General features: G+C 48.6%; 1 protein-coding gene across 1 annotated transcript in view; it reads left to right on the plus strand.

Moving 5' to 3' along the window:
• Window positions 1–21615, plus strand: part of LOC149348932 (uncharacterized) — a 31375-nt gene extending 9760 nt beyond the window's left edge. The window contains exons 3-4 of the mRNA XM_089585952.1: window positions 7427–7546; window positions 21348–21615. Coding sequence (XP_089442078.1) covers window positions 7427–7546; window positions 21348–21491 — 264 coding nt within the window. The 3' untranslated portion in view covers window positions 21492–21615. The remainder of the gene's footprint in view (window positions 1–7426; window positions 7547–21347) is intronic.
• The last annotated feature ends 3926 nt before the right edge of the window (window positions 21616–25541 follow it).

Below are 25541 nucleotides of genomic sequence, written 5' to 3' on the forward strand. Positions count from 1 at the left end.
CAAGAGAAGAATAATCCCTCTAGAGATTCAGACCTTGTTTGGTGGAATGGCGCCATCCTGGGGCCACGCACGACGCGTCGGCAAGGTGCTGAAGTCGGAGTACTGGCGACAAGTTAGGTTATACCAGGACTGCCTCAGATGTGTCATCCAGGAAGAGTGTGGAAGCCGTGGCGAAGCCAGGAAATTGCAGGAATACAAGAGGCTCGCAGCCCAAAGCACAGAGTTTCTGTGGCAGCGAGCACGCCTCAGCCTCCCTGCTCGGCGCAAAGAGAAGATCGTCCAACCAAACCAAGTCACCGTTCTCGGAGACGCCAGACTTCCAGAGGACATCAGGAATATTCTACAGAAAGGGCCTAAGTACTCATATGAACCTACTGCTACTCCTTCCCGGTTGTTGGCAATGGTCAGGGAGGTGGCAGACCGAACGCACACCCAGGACAAGGAACGGCTCATCGGAGACGGTGTGGATTGCGTCATCAAAAACGTTAGTCACGGCCGGAAGCTACGTCCGCCCCTCGTGAAAGTCACGAAATTTATGGAAGACAACAACCTAAATGTGATGCAGGCAGACAAAGAAGGCGGATTTGTTGTAATGCCGAGTGGTGTTTTTAATGACAAGGCACTGGCTGCCATAGCAAAGAATTTTAAGAACGTAAAGTCTCGAGAGGCAAGGAAGAAATCAGCCGCGATCCGTCTTTTAAAAGAATGTCATTTGGAAACAGTAGCGAAAAAAGTGGAAAAAGCAAAAAGTGGATGCCTTGAAATGTTCTTCTCAGGCAAGACCCACAAGCCTGATTGTCCGCTACGAAGTATAGTTTCGGAAAAAGGCACCTGGCAGGAACACCTTGGACATTTCCTTCGTGACAGCTTGAACCTTTTGACTGGAGCTGACCCATTTCAAGTACGCAGCTCTTTGGAAGTTGTCGAGGACCTACGCCAAGGAATGCAAGATGCTGCTACGGCCTTTTCAATTGACGTAGAAGACCTTTTTTACTCCATTCCCCATGAAGGACTTTTCACAGCTGTTATCCAAAGGATAGACGAGATCGGAGCCATCAGCTTTCAGAATGCAACCGGAATAGGTCAAGACAGGTTCATCACCCTACTTCAGTTTTACCTGCAATCCACAGTAGTGTCGTACAAAGACCAGCTCCTGATACAAAAATCGGGAATCTGTATTGGTTCCTCCGTTGCCCCGGTGCTCTCGGATATTTTCTTGTCCACCATGGACCGGGAAGTTCAAGAACGTCTACATGACAAGCACATCGTCAAGATCTATCGGTACGTGGACGATTTCCTCATAGTGTTAGACAGTGCTGCTGCTATTGACATGCCACAAGCCGTCAGGGACATCGTCGGAGTGTTCAAGGACTATTCTGGTGGAATGAACTTCACGTGGGAAATGCCAAAAGAGAACAGGATCCAGTTTTTAGATCTGTTGCTGGTTTTTAGTGGTAAGCGAGTGTGTTGGTCGTACAACGTTAGATCGAAGAAAGGTTTGCTCCCCTTCGACAGTGCGCATTCCAAACTTGTCAAGCGGGCAGTCGCAACTAGCGCACTTCATGCATCACTAACAAAAAGTTGCGAGCACATGGCTGATTACAGCTTTGATAACCAGGTTGAACGCCTTCTTTTAGCTGGCTACTCACCTTTCCTCATAGCAGGCCTGTGCGAAGCCTTACTACAGAAAATGAAGCTAGGAGAGGGAAGGAGAGAGCCCAGGGAAAGGAAACGTGTTGCCGTTATTCCTTATATCCATAAGCTATCGCACAATGTTAAGAAGGTTGCAGCCAGGTACGATGTGAACGTTGTGTTTTCTGCCCCATGTAAGTTGGCAAGAGTGTGTCCGATGGTAAACCGGAAGAAGCGGGCGACCTGCTCAGTAAAACATTCCCGTCAGTACACCGAATGTCGATCCGCAGTTGTCTACCAGATTCCCCTCACTTGTGGAAAAGTATACATCGGCCAGACCGGACGCTGCTTCAATGACAGAGCAAGCGAACACTTCCTGAATGTAAAAAACAAGTCTGGGAGCCACATGGCACTACATTGTAACCAACCCCGTCACGATTGTCGACCTATGTTTTCAGACACCAAGTTTCTGGCGACCGCAAGGAGTAGAGTAGAAAGGGAGATTATTGAAGGTTTTTTGATTGAAAAGGCTGGGGACGAGTGCATCAGCAGCTCATCTGTCTGTTTACAGGAGAAAGAAAGGTCCTTTCTTGAACGGACGCGATTCTTGCGTTTTAACTGCTAGACATCCTGACAAACGGTTTTTCCTGCATCTCACCTTATAGTGTTTTATTTTGCGTTGTTTTGTTTGTTGACCTTATGCGGAACTTTGCTCCTCTGTCTTTTAAAGACTTTTAGTTGTTTTACCGTCTTCATTGCTTGGCCGGTGGTGGTTCATGTTTTTGTTCTTTCTTTTAGTTTCCCTTTTTAACGATTGTTACTTTTACCGTGTTATTTGTTGGTGTCGGTTTCTTGTTTTCGCTTTTAGCCTGCTGACTGTGCCTATTGCCTAGCAACTTTTACTTTTTTCATCGCCATTTTGCTCATGCTTTTCTCATGTTTTTACGCCTTCTCGCTCTCTTGAATGTTTTTAACGTAGCCCAAAGATTCCGCTTTGCTTTGAAGTACTCATTGTCTTGTCTATCTGAGCTGCAGTTGTCATTGGCTGTAGCTGGTCCATGCACATCTTTGTATCTGTTAGTCCCTTTATCATTAGCTTGGCAATGCTATATTTTTTGATAGTGCATGCACGTTTGATGAGTTCTGTCGAGCTGTGTGATGACTCCCCAAACGTGTGAAGCGTTCCTTCGCTGTGTCCCGTGGCTGACAGTGCATCACGTGGTCCAGGAAATAGTATAAATCTGTGCTGGTTTTTCACGCAATAAAGAGTTGGTAGTCAGCGCCCGTCCTGTGTTTTTCGTGTTCCTTGTGTCCTTGTTCCGTAGCGCTGTTGTGAATCTGTTTATCAAAATTCCGCAAGTGCGCTTTCCCACATAACTATGTTGCCCCAAACAAGATGGACGACTTCGCTATAAAGGAACTACGTGGGCTACAGGACAGGCGCTAAAGGTGTGGATAGAATGTAAGAAACGTATTTTGGGAGAATCGAACAAAAAACCAGTGTTTCTTGCTTTGTTTCAGCTGGAAACGCATGGTCAGCCATCTTTTTTGAGACAACATTGTTATGCGGGAAAGCGCACTTGCGGAATTTTGAATATCCCGAACTCGCGGAAACGCGAACAGATCAGCTTCGCAGGCCACTGCACGAGAGCACTATGTTATTGCCGCAGTCGATCCCGCCTCATGTTAAACTACAACACATTCTCGCGCTGTGCATTGTATACCGTGGTCTTTATCAACTAATGCTACTACCGAACTAATATCCTCAGACGTGCCGGCGACCCAGAAAAGCAACCCTTAAGCCAACCAGGCCAAACGCGTGCCTTCGCATGTCTACTCGGTTTAACTACGTTAAAACCCTACGACTTTTTTTTTCGTTTGACACACTTTTAGGCCTTTTCATTGGGCAAGGAGGATGTCGTAACGTCCCCTCTCTGGGCTGTTGCAGACCGGCTCGGCTGCCGCTTCTATCGTGCTACCGTCAATTGCACAGAACAGCCCAGCGAGCAATGCATGGCAACGCCCAGGGAGTCCTAAAGGAAGTGTGCATAGGTCCTAGTGAAATCCGCACAGTTAACAACATTCAAAGGTAACCAAGTCATTTAAAATCGCTTTATGGTAATGTTCGCACTTAAAAGCAAGTCCCCTAATTCCAAGGTCTTTTGGTTGCAAAATAATTAGGCACCAGGTGCGCATGAAGATGTATTTACTGGTATTGTTGCCTAGATTTCAAGAAACTGCGACCATCTCACTGAAGTTGCGCAAGCATTCTGGTGAAATTTAGTAAGAAAGAAGAATTTCCAAGCTTCAGCAGCAAATAAAATCTCGAAGAAGTGAGGCCTCGACAAAAACTATCATTTGTAGGATATACTCTAAGCTGCTGGCGGCAAGCATAAGCCCATTATAATCGGGTCGGCCTGAACACATTATACCACACCCTCAGATTAAAACAACCGCATGCCTCTTCAGCCATCATTCGTCAAAAAAAAAATTAGAGATCACTGCGGCGACCCGCATTGGGAGAATTCGAAAGCATTCACGCCTTCTCGGCACTCGTCGCCTCTTTTTATCATTTTCTTTTTGTGTGCTAATTAATTTAACTACCGAATAAGCGTAACAAATTTGTGCTTTTGATTAAAAATCGATTTATTTACTCTGATTGCACCGTTTTTTTATCTCAATCAACCATTTTGGTTTTTCTAATTTGGCGCTGTGGCTGTTTCCCCGTCCACTTACTATATCCCCGTCCAGCCTATTCAAGCATCCAATGGCTTTTGCTGATAGTTAATTAATTATTCTATGTCAATTAAACTTTCTGTTCGATTAACTATCGACGTCCACGCTATTTCGACGTTGTTTATACATTTGACTGTAATTAATTAATTAATTAATTAATCATCCTTTCGACATAATTTCTTTTTTGCGCAGCATTTTCACATCATTCTCTTTCGATTACAACCACTCGTTTGTTGCTACCTCTTCTGAGAACTTCACAACTGCTGCTGACACGTGTTGGTGGACCCCGCCGCGGTGGCTCAGTGGTTATGGCGCTCGGCTGCTGGCATGGCTGCTGTCGGCTGCTGTTATGGCGACCGCCGCGTGGCCGCCGCGGTCGAATTTCGATGGGGGCGAAATTCTAGAGGCCCGTGTATACTGTGCGATGTCAGTGCACGTTCAAGAACCCCAGGTGATCGAAATTTCCGGAGCCCTCCACTACGGCGTCCCTCACATCCTGAGTCGCTTTGGCCCGTTAAACCCCATAAACCATAAACCAAACGTTTTGGTGGCATGACACCGCCGACATAGACTATAAATGCTTTGGGATTAAAATAAATGCAGGCCTATTGAGCGCAGCGGTTCAGTGACGCGGCTGTATGCTTATCCGTCTCTTGGAATTCAGCCAATCTCGACAGCACTGCCGATATCTGTCATTGTTGGAAGAGAATGGCGAGGCTATAGCATGCAGAGCACGCTATTGACATTGAGACCGCACGAGGTGATACAACAATTAAGCCCGCAGAAGGTTCTTGAGACAAGAGAAAGACAATAGAAAGGTACAAGTGCTGAGGTCTGTTGCAACAAAGGAATTTGCGAAACCCCGATACTTCACAATTGCACAAGAGGAGCCTGCAGGCGAGGAGAGGACAACACTCCTCATTCTTTGGCTTTTAGCGCTCACAGACAGTGTGAGGAAAGACGTTTAGAGGGGCAGAGACACAAAATTTTGAAACGCAAACAAACGATATCATTTGTTTCAAGGGCATAAGGGGATAGCTTCTATCACGTTTCAGTTTCAGGTGTTGAGAGTAAAACAATTTAATATGATTTGGAATGTTGTTCGAGGAGCCGCTCGGCATTTCTACCCGCTCCGAGTGACGTAAAGGGGCACTTGCCCCAACTGTTGTGACGTCACCGAACCCAGTAGATGTTCTCAGTAACAAACAGTGATTGCCGATGACGCCGACGTCATCAGTATTGTGGTAGTCCAGGCTGGCCGGTCGACCGTGATGTCAGGTGCATTTCATCGCTGGCGACAGAGACCGAAAATTGCCGATACAGAATCGTTCGTAATCAAATATTAACTCTGGGCACTGGAAAATATGCCAAATCATTGTGTTGTGCTTTGCTTTAAAAGCAAACATTTTTTTTTAAATCAGAAGAACAGGTCGCACATTTTTAGGATACGGGTTAAGGTTTATGGGGGTTTAACGTCCCAAAGCGACTCAGGCTATGAGGGACGCCGCAGTGAAAGGCTCCGGAAATTTCGACCACCTGAGGTTCTTCAACGTGCACTGATATCGCACAGTACAACGGACTCTATAATTTCGCCTCTATCGAAATTCCACCGCCGCGGCAGGGATCGAACCCGCGTCTTTTGGGTCAGCAGCCGAGTGTCATAACCACTGAGTCACCGCGGTGGTCCTTTAGGATATGGTGACGCATAACCAAATAGCGGTATAACGAGTAGCGTTATACTGATTCGATGGAATCACGCCACCAGCGACTGAACACTCAACGTTAACGGCTGTGTGGCCAACGTCGTACCTTTATCCGAAGAGAACATATAATTCCGAGACCACTGTCCGCATCCAGAGTTCAGTATGCACGGGTCTTATTCCGGCTGAAAAACATTTTTTAAGACGTTCGCCCGCTCTCGCTATACAGCCCAGAGAAGCTAGGTGAACAACACAGCCATAAAACAATGTTCACGCGCTTATTGCTCTAAATACTTAATTAACTCAAACACGTGCAAGAAAGGCATTGAGTAAGTTTCACGTCTAAGTATAACAGAAGAGGTTGGCGAAAATGCAACACTGAATGCATAGACGATCAAGATAAACAAACAATGTCATTTCCTTCTAAGCCTTGCAGTCCAGTAGTTACGTCACACACGAGGTGTCACATGGCTGCAAAGGGGGATAATTCTTCGCTCCAGCAGCTAGACTACCGATGTTTTTGAGGTTCATGTCAACATATACTTTTTCGACCGCCGCGTGTTGTCGGCAGTTTACGATTCGTCTGAGAAGACAGCTCAAAGCAAGAAGTAATCACCGAAAAAAAAAAGCCGCCTTAATCCAAAGCATTTTGATTGAACGGTTTTGACTTAAGTCTTATTCAGCACTGCAGCCTGATTCCTTTAAGAGCATTCCTTTCCACGCCCTGATCGATACCCTCTAGTGCGAAAGCCCTGCTTAACACGGTCGAACCCAACCAAGAATCTTATGTGAATGTTAACCTTGGGGTGACCTTGGCCAAACCTAGCAAAACAACAGCCCACGTAGAAATGTAATTGTTGCCGCGTCGGAGTTTCCTACCCGCGCCGGCGCAAACACATCAGCTTCGCTGGCCAACTGCACGAAAGCACTCTGCTTTCGCCCCAGCGTGTTACGCCTCGTGTGAAACTGCAACACACTCTCGCGCTGTGCATCGCACGTCGTCGTTTTCGTCAACTTCCGGCTATGGCGCGAACAGATAAGATCAGCTTAACCTCGATCAGAGCTTACTAAGCCTAATATCGTCGTCAGACGTATTGATGACCCAGCAAACAAAAACCATGAGCCAACAAGGCTAAACATGCTTTCGCCTGTCTACATGGTTGGTTGGTTGGTTTATGGGGTTTAACGTCCCAAAGCGGCTAAGGCTATGAGAGACGCCGTAGTGGAGGGCTCCGGAAATTTCGACCACCTGAGGTTCTTTAACGTGCACTGGTCGAAATTTCTGGAGCCCTCCACTACGGCGTCTCTCATAGCCTTAGTTTTGACCACGCCTACCAATATTTTTTTTCACCCCACAGGTTGAGAGCGGCGCGTACCCGCTGACCATCGAGCAAGTGAAAGATGTGGCGGCCAAGGAAGGCGCCAGCCCTCCCGACTACAACGAGCTGACGGCAAGCTGCCAGACCACGGCTCAACAGGTTTGTTCGCCTCGCTGCCGACCTCGTGAGAGCCTGCGCTACGCTATATATGTAGTGCGCCTTCCTCCCAAACCAGAAAGTGAAAGTAAATTAATCAAAGTACATGTGAGACAATTAATACGCTATTTAATTTCCCCCAAAACTAATTTCAATTTCAACCCGCCGTGGTGGCTCAGTGGTTACGGCGCTCGGCTGCTGATCCGAAAGACGCGGGTTCGATCCCGGCCGCGGGGGCCGAATTTCGATGAAGGCGAAATTCCAGGGGCCCCTGTACTGCCGTGTTAGTGCACGTTAAAGAACCCCGGGTGGTCGAAATTTCCGGACCCCTTCACTACAGCGTCCCTCATAGCCTGAATCGCTTTGGGACGTTAAACCCTAATAAACTAATAAACCAATGATATAAATTTCAGTTTCAAAATACGCGCTTAAAGGAAAAAAATTGGCTGTTGTTTGACCAATGGCCATCCCGAGTAGAACTGCGGAAGCAACGGCGCGGCAATCGCAGCGGATGCGGCATCTCAGGGGGCACTTTGACTGTCTAAAATGCGTAGAGGCGAAAGCGTTTTCCGCACCACTTTGACTGCCTACGTGGCACTGGTGATGTCATCACTGGATGACGTCACGCACAATCAATGACTAATTACCAAGTAATGACAAATTACTAATTGACCGCCGTGGTGGCTGAGTGGTTATGGTGCTCGGCTGCTGACCCGAAAGACGGGGGTTCAATCCCGGCTGAGGCGGTTGAATTTCTTTGGAGGAGAAATTCTAGAATCCCGTGTACTGTGCGATGTCGAAATTTCTGGAGCCTTTCACTACGGCGTCTCTCATAGGCTGAGTCACTTTGGGACGTTAAACCCCACAAAACAAACCAAACAAATTACTAATTAATGAATAATCACTGATTATTGACTAAATACTAATTAACTGCTAATTGAGACACTTAAGCTTCGCCTTTAGGAGTGGAACGCGACAGCGTGTTGTAGCGCTGCCAGGAAGTCCACGGAACGCCACCACCCATGCCCTGCCCTTTGAACGCAATGCTTTTTGAGGAAAGGAAATGGCGCAGTAATCCTCTGTCATCTCGGTGGGCGCCCGAACCGCACCGTACAGGAAGGGAGGAAGTGTGAGTGAAATAAGAAAGAGAAGGAGGGGCCGTAATGAAGGAAATCGTATTTGAGGAAAGGAAATTACCCAGTAACTCTCACACACTCGCTCCTAGCGCATGCGCAGTTGGGGCTCTCCGGGGCTCCGCGAAATCGCTCACACCTAGCGTAGTGTTGCTTCCGCAACAAAACCTTTCAACGCACCGAGCTACGTGACAGAGACAGCATTTGTACATCACAAATAAACGGACACGACCATTATCGCCGGATAACCTCGAAGAGAAGTTTATTGGACTGATTATTCATACAAGGGGACCATAGTCCCTCACAAAGACAAAAACAACAAGGCAGCGACTAGTGTCGCTCGGTACAAACAAGCTATGAAACAAGAACACGACGGCGACTGCTGTCGCCTGACCAAGCGTCGTCCTCAGGACTACTTCTCTGATATACCGTCGTAGCCTGGGGTCTACATGGCATCTGTTTTAATGAGCGTAGGAAGCTGCGCTGAGCGGATGCGTCAGTTTGTGAAGCGATGCTGTTTTTTTCATGTGCATGATTTGCCGTTCAACATTGCTTGAATTCTTCTGTGCGTGGTACGCGATTCTTTTAGTGTTATTCACGCGCACAAGAACGCAGTCATCTCATTTGATGTGTTGTCATTGGAAGAAAAGCGTGTTTTTCGCGTAGGGGTGGTGATGGTGGTGGTGAAAACATTTATTCAGAATTGACAGGAGGCGTTTGGATCAGCCCGTAAGGGACCGATCCTTAGGTTTGGTTTGGTTTATGGGGTTTAACGTCCCAAAGCGACTAAGGCTATGAGAGACGCTGTAGTGGAGGGCTCCGGAAATTTCGACCACCTGGGGTTCTTTAGCGTGCACTGACATCGCACAATACACGGGCCTCTAGAATTTCTCCTCCAAAGAAATTCAACCGCCGCGGCCGGGATCGAACCCGCGTCTTTCGGGTCAGCAGCCGAGCACCATAACCGCTGAGCCACCGCGGCGGCACCGATCCTTACAAACACTAGGTGGAGGTCCCTAGCATGAGACCCCAGTGGCGGGGCCGCCGCCCGGGCGCGCCCGACTAAGGCTTGTTGAGCCTGTAAGTCGTGGCAGCCGAGCAGGGTCGCCTCCCAGTCCTCCCGGGTTGGGTTGGGGATGGGGGGAATGGCCGGGTTGGAGGGGCAGGCCCACACCATGTGATAGGTGTCCGAAGACACCGGACTACAGTGCGGGCAGTTGTCGCTAAAGTAGGGGTCGAAATGTTTTAGGGCTGCCGGGCACAGCAATGTATTGGTGAAGAGGCGGAGAAGGAGCCGCTCATCCGCCTTCTTGAGGCCTTTACATGGGCTAGGGTAAAGGCAATGGCTGTGATATCTTTGAACGTATAGACCGGATTAAAATCGGGTTCCTGATCAGGTGGGGAGGAGAAAGCATCAGGGGTTGGCAGGAAACGAGGCAGCCGACGCAGCCGCCCGCGCGCTCTCTCACCGGGCTGTTTTTTCGCGTAGGAGAAAGCGGTCAACAAGAGAGGGAGGAATGGCGAGTTAGCTTTCTCACGCTCAACAAGAGCCCGGGCCGCCGCGGAGGCCACAGAGGTCCCCACTAGGGATCCCTCCTACTGATTGTGATGGTGGTGGTGAAAAACTTTTTTAATACTCAGAGAGAGTTTGGGAATCAGAAGACCCCGCTACATGGTCGGTGTCCTTAGTCCGGGACACAGCACTAGAGCACTGCACGGGCCTCAATCTGAGGCCCAAGCCCGGCCCGGGCCCGCGGCTTCAAGCCCGGGCCCGGCCCAGGCCCGCTAAATTATCGCTCTAGCGAGCTCGGCCCTGCCCGTGAATCCCGAAGTGAAGCCCAGCCCGGGCCCGGCCCGGCCCGTTTCACAGTAAGGCAGGTATACTGCTCACTCTGAGCAAGTAGACTGCTACTTGACCGATAAGGAACTGGCCGACAAAGGTTCTGAAACCACAGTTTGGCTTGCGGAAAGATGGTTCTTTTTAAACCAGGAGGAAGTGATTAAGATTAGTGCTCGCCACGCCCGTCTTTTGGGCAGTGATTTCGTGTAGGTGCGCAAAGATAAACTCGGAAGTTCCGAGAGGCAAATAAAAAGAGCTGCATACGCGCGTAATAGACTACTTTGCATTCCCCCATGATTTTAATCACTTATATTTTGCCGCCCGCGAAGTATAAACATTAGAGCTGTCTAGCAAGCAGTGGGATGACATTTTTTTAGTGAACTCTATCTCACAGGTTGAAATCATAGCCGAACTGGTCGCCTTTCAGCAGAAACGAAAAGCTCAAAGGCTTGAGTATTTCACGTGTGTGTTTGAAGTCTATAAGCGTCCTAAACTAATATGTTCTTCCCGAATGCATTTCTAATAGTGTGGTATGTTTCGGGATGACGAACGATCAATGGCCAATTAAGACCGGTTGAATTTTACTCTTACTGGTGGAGCAGAAGATAACGCGTGAACCACGTGATAATTTACAGAGCAAAACACTTGTCATGACAATCAGGCTGAAGAAGCGAGGATGGATAGATTTCATTTCATTTCATTTCATTTATTGTTCCCTTAAAGGCCCGAAGGCATTACATAAGGGGGGGGGGGGGCACATATTGGTTTACAACGGCGATGATGGGAACATGCATAACAATAAAAAGAACAAACATACAAAGAAACAGAAAAGGGGTTGTAGTCACATCAGGGTTTCCCAGCAGGTTATACATCATTCATTAAAGATATATGAAGCAATACTTGCTACAAAGAGCGCAGAAGTGATCAAGATCTATGTGTTAGGATAAACGAACAATTCAAAAGACGTTTATTCGTCTTTCCGTTACAAAGGATCACTGGGTTAACAAGAGGCCGTGTTGCTTCTTTCGTGGCCAACACCTGAGTCTGTTGTTCTTCACGCGCCGCGCCAGCGCTCGTCGTCCTCATCCTCTCCTCACATCACTCTCTCCTCCCACGGGCGGCTCGGGTTGCTCGGACTCAAAGTTCGGGTTGCTCGCCCTCCGGCGAAGGATCTCCGTCGGCGGGGATGAGCTGGCGCTCACATATGTCAGGTGAATTTTTATTTTCTCGCGGAATGTTTTGTGATCAGTGCATGCAGCGATGTCGTTAGGCAGTGAATTCCATAGTGCTATTGCGTTGGGGAAAAATGAGTTGTTGTAAGCAGACGTGTGGCCACTGATGCGTGCTATCGGGATACCGTGACTAAGCCGGGAGGACGTTCGTAGTGGGGCGGTTAATAGAGCGTGCCGTGATCTTGTGTTATGATAAAATGTATGAAGTAAGATGTGGTTATGAGACGAGATTTATGAACTCTTGAGAGCTTGTGTGGCTATTTCATTTACGAGACGTTCCGGTAAGCTGATCAAAAAGAAAACCAAACGCGTTTTAGTTTGTGAATTTTCTCACATGAGAAAAATATAGCTATCAAATAAAAGCTATGTTTTTGGGGCTTAAGGGCACAAGTGGAGTCAGGCTGTGAGAGACACCGAAGCAGAGGGCTCCGGATCATTTCGACGACCTGGGTTTCTTCGACGAGCAATGATGCTACAAAGTACATGGCTGTCTTGGTTGCCGCCTAAACAGAAATGCAGCCGCCGAGGCTAGAGCAAACCCTGGTTGTCCGGCTCAGTAATCAAGCGCCTTGGCCACTAAGCCACCGCGGCATGGAACTAACGAAATAAATAAGTCAATGAATTAAGCTTAGTATTTTTCTCAGCGCGTACTATAACCACTAGCTCATCCGTATCGCTGCTCCAATGCCGCAGTTGTGTACTTCACTCTGCAATAGTGAATGAATAGTTGGACACCTGCCGTTTCTGTACGGACCCAAGCCCGACTCGGGTCCGCAGCTTTAAGTCCGAGCCCGGCCCGGGCCCGCAACTTCAGGCCCGGGCCCGGCCCAGGCCCGGCAAAACAGAGCATGTACAGGCCCGGCTCGGCCCGCGGGCCGGGCCGGGCCCGGGCTTTCGGGCCGGCCCAAGCCCGTGCAGTGCACTACACCGCACGACGAGACCTTGTCTCGCGCCCGCTTTACTAGAGCCCTTTGGGACTCCAGTGTGGATCAGTTGAGGAGGGCAGTCTCCCATGCCTCTCGGGTGAGGGTGGATGTGGGGGTGGGGGAAGGTGAGGATTCTGAGTACATGCCCACACCACGTGAAAAATATCGCAGATCTCACCACAGTGCGAGCAGCGCCCGTCTGTGTTCGGATTAAAGTGTTTGGCGGTGGCAGGACAGAGAGAGAGAGAGAAAAGTTTATTTACACAGGAATTCGGGGCACGCCCCAGGGTCCCCGCACGACCCCACTGCACTCAAGTGTTTATGTTCCGAAGGTCCATAACTCTGGCAGCACGGCCGGTGGCGATGGTCTGCACGGCCGGGTCCTCCGAGCGCAGCAGGGTCTCCCAGTCCTCCTAGGTCTTGAGGTTCTCTAAGTCCCGCGGGGGAGGGTCCGCCGGGCAGAGGGAAATGATGTGGAGGGAAGAGGCGAAGCGTTCTGGGCATAGATTGCATGCCGGAGTGGGGAAGGAGGGATGATAGTGGGCTAGGTTAAGGGGTGAAGGGAGAGTGTGTGTCTGTAGTCTGCGCCAGAGTGTTGTGTGTTTGTTATCTAGGGAGGGGTGGGGCGGGGGGTAGAGCTGGCGTAAGGCTCTGTACGCCTGGGTCAGCTTACTGAATGAGTGCATGCGCTCCTTCGTGAATCCCCGATCAGAGGCCACCTGAGCCCGGTTTAAAGAACCTCGGGCTAAAAGGTTGGCGGCCTCGTTTCCGGGATTCCCGGAGTGCGCGGGCACCCATATCAGCTCCACTTGGTGGGGCGGGGGTGCATCGGGCGAGTCCAGTATGCCAAAAGCAGGGACATGGACTCGGCCTCGAGCAAAATAAGAGTTCCTGTCTGCAGGCGCCGCAGAGTTCGTTCCTCCGCCTTACTCAGCCCCTTGGCAGGTGCCGGGTAGAGGCGGTGGCTGTCGCAATAATGAATTAGGATTTCGCGGAACTGCAGAAGCGGTTTATGAGCTTCTGAGCCAGGAGAGCTAGGATGAGGAGCCCGGTGTGAGCGCTCGGGCGGCCGCATCAGCGGCCTCATTGCCTCGTAGACCCTGGTGGCCAGGATCCCAGATTACCTTTGTGCGAGTTGGATCGGCGGGAGCCCGTCTTAGAATTTGGGAGGTAAGAGGTGATATTTCCCCTTCAATATAGTGTTCACAGGCCTGGCGGGAGTCAGTGACAACCGTTCTCCATTTTCGATCCACGGCAGCGAGAGCTATTGCGACTTCCTCCGCTCGCGTTGAATTTGGGGCCCGAAAAGATAGCCCATCGACATTAAATCCCCGGCGGTCTACGGCAGCCGTATAGAATCCTGCGGGCGACGGTCCTGTGATGTCCACGTAGTAGACTCCCTCTTTAGATCCATATTGCCTCTCAAGCGCGCGAACCCGCGCTTGTCGTCTGCCTTCATGTGAAGCTATGTCCATGTTTCGCGGGAGCGGAGCGACCCAGCGCATGTGGCGCCACAGCACCGGGATGTTCTCCGTCCCCTCTGGTATGCATGTGTGTTGAATGTGTAAGCGGTTTAGCAGGCGGCGACCAGGAGCCGTCTGCGAGAGCCGCGTGTATTGGTTGACGAGGTGAGCCTCCCGCAACTCCTGATAGGAGTTTACCACTCCCAACGCCTTCAGTTTGGCGTTGGAGGTAGCCACCGGGCGGTCCAGTGCACGCTTCGTTGCCTTCCTGATGATGCCGAGCAGTTGGAGGAGCGGGTGGCAGCCCTCCAGAACCAAATCATGATTGCGGTCCGCGAGTCCTTTCAGGGCATATTCAGGTCCGCATTTGCTGAAATGCTTCCAGACATTGCGGCTCAGGTGACTGACTGTGTCCTTAAGGCGGTGCAACCCTGGGTCAGCCCCAAATCAAAAATACTGTCTCCTGCGACCCCCCCCCCCCCCCCAGCTAAAACGTAAAACAGCTCCCGGCAGGCAGTCGAAGAGAGCGGTTCCCGCCCGATGGCCAAGGCGTTGATGCAGCCTCCGGCTGGGGCTGCGCAGGCCCCCGGACCAAGTGGCTACCCGGCCCCGTAATAATAAAAACTTTAATATGGCTAGCAAACCTTCTCTAAAAGCTAACACATTAGTGATTGTGAGGGCCGGGCCCTTCAGGCATGGTCCAAGCAATACCTCTCTTGTACATAGTATAAATATGTGTTTTACACCACCACCACCACCACCGCCACCACCACCAGCGGACATTTCAACCTACCCGCGAAGTGGTCGTAGTGGGCGAAAACCTGCCCCGGATTTAGGGCGCTCTCCCACTCAGTCGGAATGGCCGAGTTCAAACCCGACCGCGGCATCCGCGTTTCGATGGAGGCGAAACGCAACAAACAGAAATTCATGGGTCACTTTGACTCTCTAAAGCGCTGCAAGGCGAGTGTGAGTGAGTGAGTGAAAAACTTTATTAAGCTCTAGATTTGCTTTTCTTCTGCGGCTGTCAGATGGCTTCGTCCATCTTCTTGTACAAAGGTCGGCTGCCCTTATGCCAGGGCTCCGCTGGATGCTGCTGCCAGACCTTCTTGGTCGACTCGGCGATCGCTGGAGAGCACTCCCTCCCATTGCTCCGTACTCGGGTTTGTTATAACAGGTACCACGCTTATCCTCTGGCATGCCCACGTTATGTGGTACAGCGTGGGTGGTTCTTGGCACCAAGGGCATTTGTCAGTGTATTGTGTGGGATACATTTTGTTGAGTACGTGTAGGTTCGGATACGAGACCGTTTGTAGCTGCCTCCACGCGACAGAATCCTCTCTGCTAAGGGAGTTGTGTGGTGGCGAATACCGCTTTCTGCAGCCCTTGTAATAGTTTAATATCGCCGAATAATCTTGGGGTACAGGTTCGTTCCCCTCGAGGTCCCCTACTTTGGATGCTGGGTAATAAGTGTACCCTCGAGCTATTCTGTCCGCCTCTTGGTTCCCTGTTACTCCAGCGTGTCCCAGCGTCCATACTATCGTATGCCTGATTGGTTCTTCGTTTGGTTGTCATTGTGTTATGTGGCCCCCAGAGCGGAGTATGCGGAGCGCTCTGTGCCCTATTCTGCCGCGTATGTTGTTGCGGCATGCTGTTTGTGAGTCTGTAAGGATTGTTAGAGACCGTCTAGATCGATAGCCCTCCGCTGCCGCTAGGCGACAGCCGCTTCTTCATCCTCGACTATCGTACAGTTTTGTAGTGATGCACTGGTGATCTCGCGTAGGGTCGAGTCAGTCACTGTTGTTACCGCATTGCTGTTGTGCTGCCCCGCTGTTCTGGTGTATGTGGCTGCGTCCACGTGTACCGTCGTTTCTTGGGGTGCTAATGTCTTTTGTAGGTATTCAACCCTTGCCTCTCTGCGTGCTTTGTGCAGGTTGGGATCCATGTTCCTGGGTATGGACGTTACTTTTAGTGTGTTGCGATATTCGTCCGGGATTGTTTCTGTCCTCTGTATCTCTTGAATTTGATTGGCGCGGCCCAGTTTCTTTAGGAGCTCCCTGCCAGATGGGGTCTGCAGTAGTCTGCGCAATTGGGAGACTAGTGTGCCTCTCTCAATTCATCGAAAGTGTTGTGTAGTCCTAGGGCTAGAAGCTTTTCGGTTGAAGTGCTGTGAGCAAGGTGGAGTGCGGTTTTGTAGGCTTTGCGTAGGATCACGTCCGCCTGTTGTACCTCACTCTTGATGGGATTGTAGTAGGGGAGGCTGTATGTCACTCGGCTGCCTACCAGGCTTCTAACCACCTTGAGTGTGTCCTCCTCTCGCATGCCATGACGTTTGTGTGAGATGCGCGTGATCATGCGAGCCACTTGTAGAGTGGATGCTTTGAGTAGGGCGAGGGTGTGGGTGCAGCGTTGGTTTGACTGTATCCACATCCCCAAGATTCTGATGAGTGTTTTTTCTGGTATCGATTTCCACTCGAGGTAGACGTTCAACTTTAAGTCGTCGCTAGTGGGGACTGTGCGATTTTGTTTTCCTCTCCAAACTCTTAGGAGCTCTGATTTCTTGGTGGAGCATGCTAGCCCTCTTGCTCTGACGTAGTTCTGTACGCAGGTGGCTGCCTTTTGTAATTTCTCTTCTTCCTCTCCGAGCGAGCCTGCGTTGACCCAGATGGTGATATCGTCCGCATACATAGGATGGTGTATGCCGTCGATTGCGTTCAAGTGTTTTGCCATGCCAACCATGGCTATGTTCAAGAGCGTAGGGGAGATGACGATCCTTGAGGTGTTCCTTTGTTTGTAGTAAGGAATTTGTCCGATCTGAGCTCCCCCAGGCCAATCGTTGTCGTTCTGTTTGAGTGGAAGGCTTTGACGTAGCCGTAGACTCTCCTCCCGCAGTTCAGGTCGTTCATGCCCGTAAGGATAGCCTCGTGACTTACATTGTCAAAAGCCCCTTGACGTAAAATTCCATTATTATGTTCTCTCCGCTCTTGGGGACGTTCCCGAGTACCTCTTCTTTGATTTGAAGTAGTACATCTTGGGTTGATAGTTTTGCTCTGAAACCGAACATGGTGTGGGGATACAGTTCGTTGTCCTCCATGTACTGTTGTAGTCTCAGCGTCACCACTCGTTCGTACAGTTTTCCTCGGCGCGATGTGAGCGAGATCGGTCTGAGGTTCTCAGTTTGTAGTTTCTTGCCCGGTTTAGGAATCATGACTACCTCCGCGTGCTTCCACTCCTCGGGGACGGTCTCCGCTTCCCAGTGTTTGTTGAGAAAGTCGGTGAATTCTGCGACTAGCTCATCACTGAGGTTGCGGATGAGTGCGTTATTGATCTTGTCTGCACCCGCGGCCGTGCTTCTGGTGTTGTTTCGAGTCGCTGCGTAGACCTCTTCTCGCGTGATGGGTCTGTCCAGGGTATCGTTTTCTCTTCCCCGGTAGCGCTCGGCGTAAGCTGCCTTCTTTCTTTCTTCATAATTTTCTTTATTTCCGTGGGTGACCTCATTACTCCGAATCCGCGCACTCTGACGCCATAACCATTTCGACCAACCGAAAAGCATGAAACTTCTGCTGACAAGCTTATGCTGACAACCTTATGTCGACAAGCTTATGTCGAGCCCCGCCGCGGTGGCTCAGTGGTTTACGGCGCTCGGCTGCTGACCCGAAAGACGCGGGTTCGATCCCGGCCGCGGCGGCCGAATTTCGACGGATGCGAAATTCAAGAGGCCCGTGTACTGTGCGATGTCAGTGCACGTTAAACAACCCCAGGTGGTCGAAATTTCCGGAGCCCTCCACTACGGCGTCCCTTATAGCCGCAGTCGCTTTGGGACGTTAAACCCCAATAAACCAAACCTTCTGTCGACAACGATGAGGCATTAAAGGCTTTCGCCTTAATAATTCGGGCGCCTCGCACAAGATAATAAGGGCGCATAGCTCGATAAATGTGCCAGCATTTTAAAAAAAACACGACATGTAGAGTTTTTTCACTGCTTTACTGCTGGTAAATTAGCTCAGAAAAATTTTCAGCTTTGCTTACGACATCATTTTCTATAGCCCAAATTATTCGAGTGAGGGAGAACTACAAAGAAATTAGGGGTGCTGGCTTGCCACTCAGTTTCGAAAACCTTGCAGTTCTGTGTCTATTAAAACGCGGAAATGCACTCGGCTACTGAGCCGGAGTTCCTGGGTTTGAATCCGGTCGCGGCAGCCGCGTTTCAATGGGGGCGAAACGCAAAAGGCTCCCGCGTGCTGTGCGGTGTCAGCGCACGTTAAAAATAGAAATTCGAAAGGTCGAAATTATTCTGGAGCCCTCCACTACAGCACTTCGTTCTCTCTTTACTCTTTCACAACGTTCAGGAGGGTTACTCACTTTCAGGTTAGCAGGACACGGCTAATTGGAGGTCATGGTAGAGATCTTTGGCATCCAGTTGGCATAATCTAGGTGGTAATGATAGCTGCACAAAATGCGAAAGTTTTATTATTCAGCAGTAGCTTGGCTCGGCATCCGAGGTGGCGGCGCGATCAGGGCGCGCTCTGAGCTCGGAGTCCTCTGTCTGTACGACGGGATGGCTGTGGGTGGTAAAAGAAAATGGCGCCAGGCCGGAAATCTGGTCTGCGCGATTGGATGTGGACGATGTCATGTGCTGCACATTTATTTATGCATTTATTTATTGCACAATACTGCAGGCCTAGAAGGCCCAAGCAGGAGTGGGATATGATACAGTAGACCACCATTACACAATGCCAAATGTAGGGTTGCGTATAAGGGATGAAAAAACACAACAGTAGAAAAAACGAAAACAAATTATGACAAATGAGGAACTAAGGCTTGCAGGCAAAAACTCGTTCAATCGCAGAAAGAACATTTCCGAATGCAAATACACGAGAGGGTAGGTTATTCCATTCAGCTATAGTCCTAGAAAAGAAAATATTTAAAGCAGTTTGTGCGAAGGAATAACGTATATAATTTATGAGCACGGTAAGCCTTGTGACTAGAGATGAAGGCTGCATGTATGTTGAAGGGTTAAGGCGGTTCTGACAGTAGAGTTTAAAGGGGAATTTTAATCGGGCTAGCTTTCACAAGAATTGAAAGGGCTTGGTGTCATCAGTTCTCACTAGTTCACATAGGGAATCATGGCGATGGTAGCGAATGTATATGAAACAAACTGCTGATCTCTGTATCCGTTCAAGCCTGTAAATGGTAGTGAAAGGATCGTAAATGTCACTGGCGTATTGAAACTGAGATCTCAATAACGAATTTTAGACCAGAAGCCTTGCGTCGGAGGTGCAGTATTCGAACCTGTGTCCTGACCGAGCTTTCGGCGTGTACAAGCCCAGATATAATAAATATGGGCGGACGAACTCCAGTCGTCTGTAACTGCTATGCCCAAATATTCGCAACAGAAACGTTGAGATATCTAGGTCATCTTGATAGTATATTGGTAAGGAAAAAGCGATTTCTTGTTTGTGATACGCATAAAAACAGTTATACCAGAATGAAGTTTCATATTACACAAAACACACCAATTAAAAATAGTATTAGGGCTTTCATTAAGCACAACTTGATCATATTTTTTAATAACAGCCTTGAAGAGCACGCAGTCATCTGCTACTAATAGAATACTAACACTTTCATTAATGCAGATGGTCAAGTCGTTCACGTAAACTAAGAAATGTAGAGGACCTAGGCCACTGCACTGAGGAACACCGGAGTTTACAGAGAGAACGTCTGAGTGATGGCCTTCGAAATCAGCGAATTGTTGGCGCATGTCAACATATGACGATATTCATTTGACCACAGTACCATGGAAACCCAGCTTGTCAAGCTTAAATAATAGGCCGGAATGTTTAACCGTGTCAAAAGCTTAGTTAAAATCCAGAAATATAACGTCTGTTTGACCGGCACTATTAAGAACAGACGAAAAAGAGTTTACTGTAGAAACTTGTTGTGTGGTTGTCGCCAAGTCAATGCTGGAGAGAATGTTTTTGTACCTAGGAAGTCAGTTACGTAGTTCGTGTTCCATGAGTTTTCATGATGCAGGCACAAGTGCGAACCTCCAGTCAGACAACGCCATTAGAATAAGATCAACGAAAGGGAACAACAAGAAACCGCGCAAGTAATTCGGCATAACGACGCAGGAAGGCGTTGTGAATACCAGCAGAGACACACGATGTTTTTTATTTTATACTGAGGAGCACTGAAAAAATACTCTCATGTGTTAATAAATCCGGGATGATACTGCTTCTGCTACTATAGCCAATGGGTCGGGGACTGGAGCAGAAAAGAAGGACTGAACATATCCATTTCTTACAGTGCATGGTTTTTTTCCGTTTCCAGTGGGGGGAAAAATAACATGTACTGACCAGGGTTATTTTTCCGGCTATACTGCATCGCGAAAAGTTAAAGCTTCCTGGCCCGGTCTTTGTCCATGTTTCTAGGGAATTACATTTCAGTGATGTTGCAGAACTTACATAATATCTGTAGCTTTCAGAAATGCGCTTTCGTTTTTTGTTCTCCGCGTCAGTAAAATTACGGTCAAACTTTATGACTGTCATAATGAAATCTGCTGATCATCCTCTTGTTTACAGTGCCTATGGCGGCCTTATATTTGATAGGGGTTTAACGTCCCAAAGCGCTACGAGGGACGCCGTAGTAGACGGCTCCAGAAATTTCTACCACCTGGAGTTCTTTAACGTGGACATTGTACAGCACACGGGCCTTTAGAACTCCGTCTACATCCGACTGCCACCGCCGCAGCCGGGATCGAACCCGCGTCTTTCGGGTCAGCAGCCGAGCGCCATGACCACTGAGCCACCGCGGCGGTTATGAGCCATATATGTTTATCGGTTTTATATCAAAAGTATATAGACTGAAAACTAAACATGTTGACAGACTTGCCTGCCTGGTTGGTGTATGACTATAACAAACTCTGACACATCGCTAACCAAAAACTTTAATTGAAAACCCAACGTTTCGGAGCGGGCTCGGCTCCTTCAAGGGTGACTTGGGGCAGATAGCGCCTTTAAGTAATGCATGGAGGAGAGCAGGAGGTCGAAAGAAGGAAAGCGGTGGGGGGGGGGGGGGGGAATGGGGGGGGAGGAGGGAGGGGTTAAGGCTTTAAGTGACGTTGTCGGACTGTGTGGAGGCGGTCAGAAAAGTCGCCATTGACCGCCTCCCTCATTCCTCCTCGATAATCTCCAATGTGTTTCTACTGTTGCAGGTGCTTGCAGACCTGGGCATCACCATCGGCACGCAGGGCGCTTTGGAGACAGCGCTCAGCGTACTACTGAAGTTTGGAGGGGAAGAGGCTGCGGAGAAGTTGCAGGCCGCCCTGAAGGAGTCGGAGCCGTCAGCCCCGTCATAGGCGACATAGTGACCTTCTACGTGCAGGGAAAACTCATTCTAAATGCACATACACAAAGCCTGATGCCTGTCATCCTACCTGTCACTGCTGCCAGTATTTTTGCTAAAATCATGTTTGATTCGTACGTTCGGTAATGTTTTCCTATATAGTCGGGTACAACTCAAGAACAAAGCGGTTTTTCCTCGTCAAAAAATCCCCTTCCAGCCAATGGCGTCGGCCGCTTCTCATGACCCTGCTAGCGTGACAATGCATGTAGTGGCAGATGAATCGGGATAGTCCTCTCCCTGCATTCTCGGGCCGCTCCCTGCATTGTCACACTAGCAGGGCTATGAGAAGCGGCCGACGCCATTGGCTGAGAGGGGGCCCTTTGACGGGTAAAAGTCGCTTTGTTCTTGAGTTGACCTTTGCAATAAAGGCGCCCTGGACGCTGTCATATTGTTCACTGGACTATCGTGAGCACATCGCGCTAGCACGGTGGAGGTGGCGGAACTGGTTTCCAACAGTCCAGAGAGGAGGTGTTTTGACGAATCCCTCGCCCGATGCAAAGGTCTTCTGAGTGGTTGTACAGGATTTCGTTATAAAGGGACAGAGGAAAATATTTTGTTTATCACCACTGCAATATTTTTAGCTCTGTGAAAGTGTATGAAAGTATAAAAATAAAGTTTCTTACTGTAATTTCAAACGCCTCGTAAATTTTAACAAGGCGCTATACATATGTGTCTCATGCTGACTGTACTTTGAGCGCGTTTGCGTGTGAACGTGCGAAAAAAGCATGCAGAACGCCGGAGAACGGCCACTTGTCACGAGAGCTGTGGTTCGGCCTCGCAACAGCGAGTACAGAGTAGGTCTGAGACAGAATACGTTAAAACCTATTCGTAGCGAAGTTCCGGATATATTTTTAAAATATATAGCGCTGCCCTCCAGAGATAAGCCTGTCCTTTATTTCAAAAGAAGTGGTAATGAAGCAATATAAACACCGTAACAGCTTTATAATGAATGAATGTTTGAATTGGCAGTGTGAAAGCTACCAAACCAAATAAATTGAAAAGAAAGAACTTAACTGGACCATGCGACATCCTTTTGTCAATATGCTTACCAATGAATTCCTTGAAAATAGTGCTAAAATAAAAGGGAAGCGCGTTTTCATCGCCATGTGCAACAGAGGGAAAACGAATTACAAGTGCACCGTCACAACACCAAGAGAATTACACCACAAGAGGAAAAACACACTACAGCTGCCTTCCACGTGCCTCATAACGCCTCTTTCTCGTTACTTTCATAGTTTCATTTTTATCTACGTTAACCGTCTGCTCTGCACCTGCTGCTCTTTTGTTTATTGATCCTTTGCTTCCGCGCTACCGCCCTCCCTCCCCGTCCTCCCCCTCCTTTTTTCCTTCTCCTTTCTTCCGGCACTCTGCGACATGAAAGACAATTTTTCGCATTTTCCGTCCTCTTTCCCTCTCCTCTTGTATCTATCTTTATGCCTCCCATTTGGCTCTGCTTTGCTGCTGTGTTTCTTTTCCTTTTCATTTTTTTCAGGTCAACACGACTCCCTCTTTCTCATGCCACGCGTCGCTTGCAGCCTGCACGCATTTTCAGCAGTTTTTCAAATTCACGTTCACAACTTTGAGGCCATTCCTCCACACGTCCTCACCCCATCACCGGTCCTTCCTTCTAGGAGTCAAAGTCCTATTACTGCGTTAGCAGTATAGCCCTCCTTCGGTGAAACCACTGTGGTCTGCGTGCGTGCGTGCGTTCGCGTGTGTGCAACCACCGGTGGAAACCTGCTTACTAACTTCCACCCACCTCAACAGACTCCTCCCCCCGATGGTGGACCCATATATCCACCTACCTACCTGCACCCTTCATACCCTTCCATACGTATAGCACCCTTCAGAGGCTTCCGTCCAACAGAAGTCCACCGGCACAATGGCAGAAAGAAAATGCAAGGCGAAATCAAATTCAAAGGCAATGGGAGGCGATCATCGCAAAATGAAAAATGAAAAAAGAAGGAAATGTAAACCAATAGTACGGCTAACGCAATTTATCGCATCACATTATATGATCGCCAGTGAATTTGTAACCACTGCTAAAGATCACCGCACTTGCCCAGACGAAGAGCAGCCCGCTTTGCCGAAACGTCGGCTACCAGACTGAGGCTTCCCTCCGAGACCTACTATACTTGTTTTGCGCAGTAGTATAATTCTTAAGTTATAGCGAAATAATCAGTTATAATAACATGAAGTTAATTAGTAGCAGTTATCAACCTTCGGCCCTTTTTGCAGAAAGAAATTCGATTAAAAATTATTTAGCTGTCGTAGGAGAACACCATGTGGCAATCCATGTATAGTATTAATGCCTTCCTCACCATTACAAAGAACGAAATAGACACCGAAAAGTTAGGTTATATACTCTTTTAAGTGCCCACCGTAGCTAGTGCGACTGCGCGATATTCCGCGCTTAACCACGCTCAACCTTCTTCTGTCTTTTTTTTTTGTCTTGACGGTAACGCTGTGGCTCACGCATCAGGAACTTCTGAATAGTCCGGTGAGCTACGAGAAAACTTCATTTAGTAGCTCAGATCACGAAGTACTAATGTTAATAAACGCACGGACACGGCGTGTATCCAACGCAGGTTTTCGAAAAGGAATTTTTTTTTCACTCTCTCAACAAACAGTGCGACGTGCTTGAGAAGCGCTGGATCGCCGTTACCTGCGCATCAAAGTCAACCGTTTGAATGCGGCGCTTGGGCGCTGCAAACGGGGCCCACAAGGAAATGAACTCACGGTGTGACATGTCGGTACCTTCGGAGTTCATGGATTGCTTGCACTACTCTGCCTTTAGATTACATTTTTTAAGTGCACTAAAACTAGAGCCCCCCACTCTACGATGTTTGACCGCTCTCAGCGATCTTCAAGAGCTGGGTGAAACTCCTCTGGGTGGCAGGTCGGACACCTATGTCAAGTGGCCTTGTGACGTCATCACAACCTGCCCACCAGATTGCGAGCAAACATCACACCATGGCAGGTGGCAATTCATTTAAAGATTAGTCGCGAGTGGTTACTCGGGAAAAGCAACCCGGGTTTCGCAAGCTGTGTCAGCACCTGTTATTGCAGGGAAGTGGCGCATCGCTTAACCTCTGCATTACTGCGGCAGGTGTGGTATGGGGACTGCCTGCTGTCTATGAATGTAGAGAATGAGTAATGCCGCATATATGGGCGTTAGCCTGTTAGAGTCATCGTGTCATACCTTTAAGGCGGAGCCCGTGATAATCAAGTTAAACTATAAGCTGAACAACTAGTAGTAAACCACCTATGTTGTATTTATGCCTAACCAAGCTAAATCATCTGTCTTTTTTTTTTTGCTACAGCATTAAAATTTCACGTCTTTTTTATCTTGGAGTTTTTCTACGTATATGCATAAAATTACTTTGTTACTTCGATGAATTTCATTCTTTCGCAAGCTAACTCGTCTTTTTTTTTAATTACAGCATTACAATTTCATGTTCCTTTTTATCCTAGATTTTTTCTATGTATATTTATAAAATTACTTTGTTACTTGGATTAACTTCACTCTGTCGCTTGGTGTCTCAATCAAATTCATCAGTGGCCGTATTTGTATTTCGCACATCTCTATTTGTATTCCATTAAAAATTGAAGTATCGCTGTACGGCATGCTGCCATGAAATAAGTTGGGAAGCTAGTCAAGACCGTTCAGGGGCTTTTATCCACAACACTCAGCATTCACGATGTTGGAATAGCGTGTTGTTTTGAGGACGCTGCCAGTTTGCAACGAGATGCATCTCAAACACTTCTAGCTCCTTCTCTCGCAACTGAACGGACATGCACCCCTAAGTGGCCCAAGAAACATCATCACAAGTCTGGTTTAATTCCCCTGAAACAGTGTTTATGAAGGGAATGCGAATTTCAGGAAGAAAACGTGCGTTGGTTACGTTGAACCTGCTCGTACTATTGGACATTTTAAAAAAGTTTGTTGAAATGTGATAAGCATAAAGAGTTTTTACCACACGAGAAACGCTTTCAGGCTTCC

Source organism: Amblyomma mixtum, chromosome 4 (assembly GCF_055824585.1).
Source record: "Amblyomma mixtum isolate Tamu chromosome 4, ASM5582458v1, whole genome shotgun sequence".
Classification (NCBI taxonomy): Eukaryota; Metazoa; Arthropoda; class Arachnida; order Ixodida; family Ixodidae; genus Amblyomma; species Amblyomma mixtum.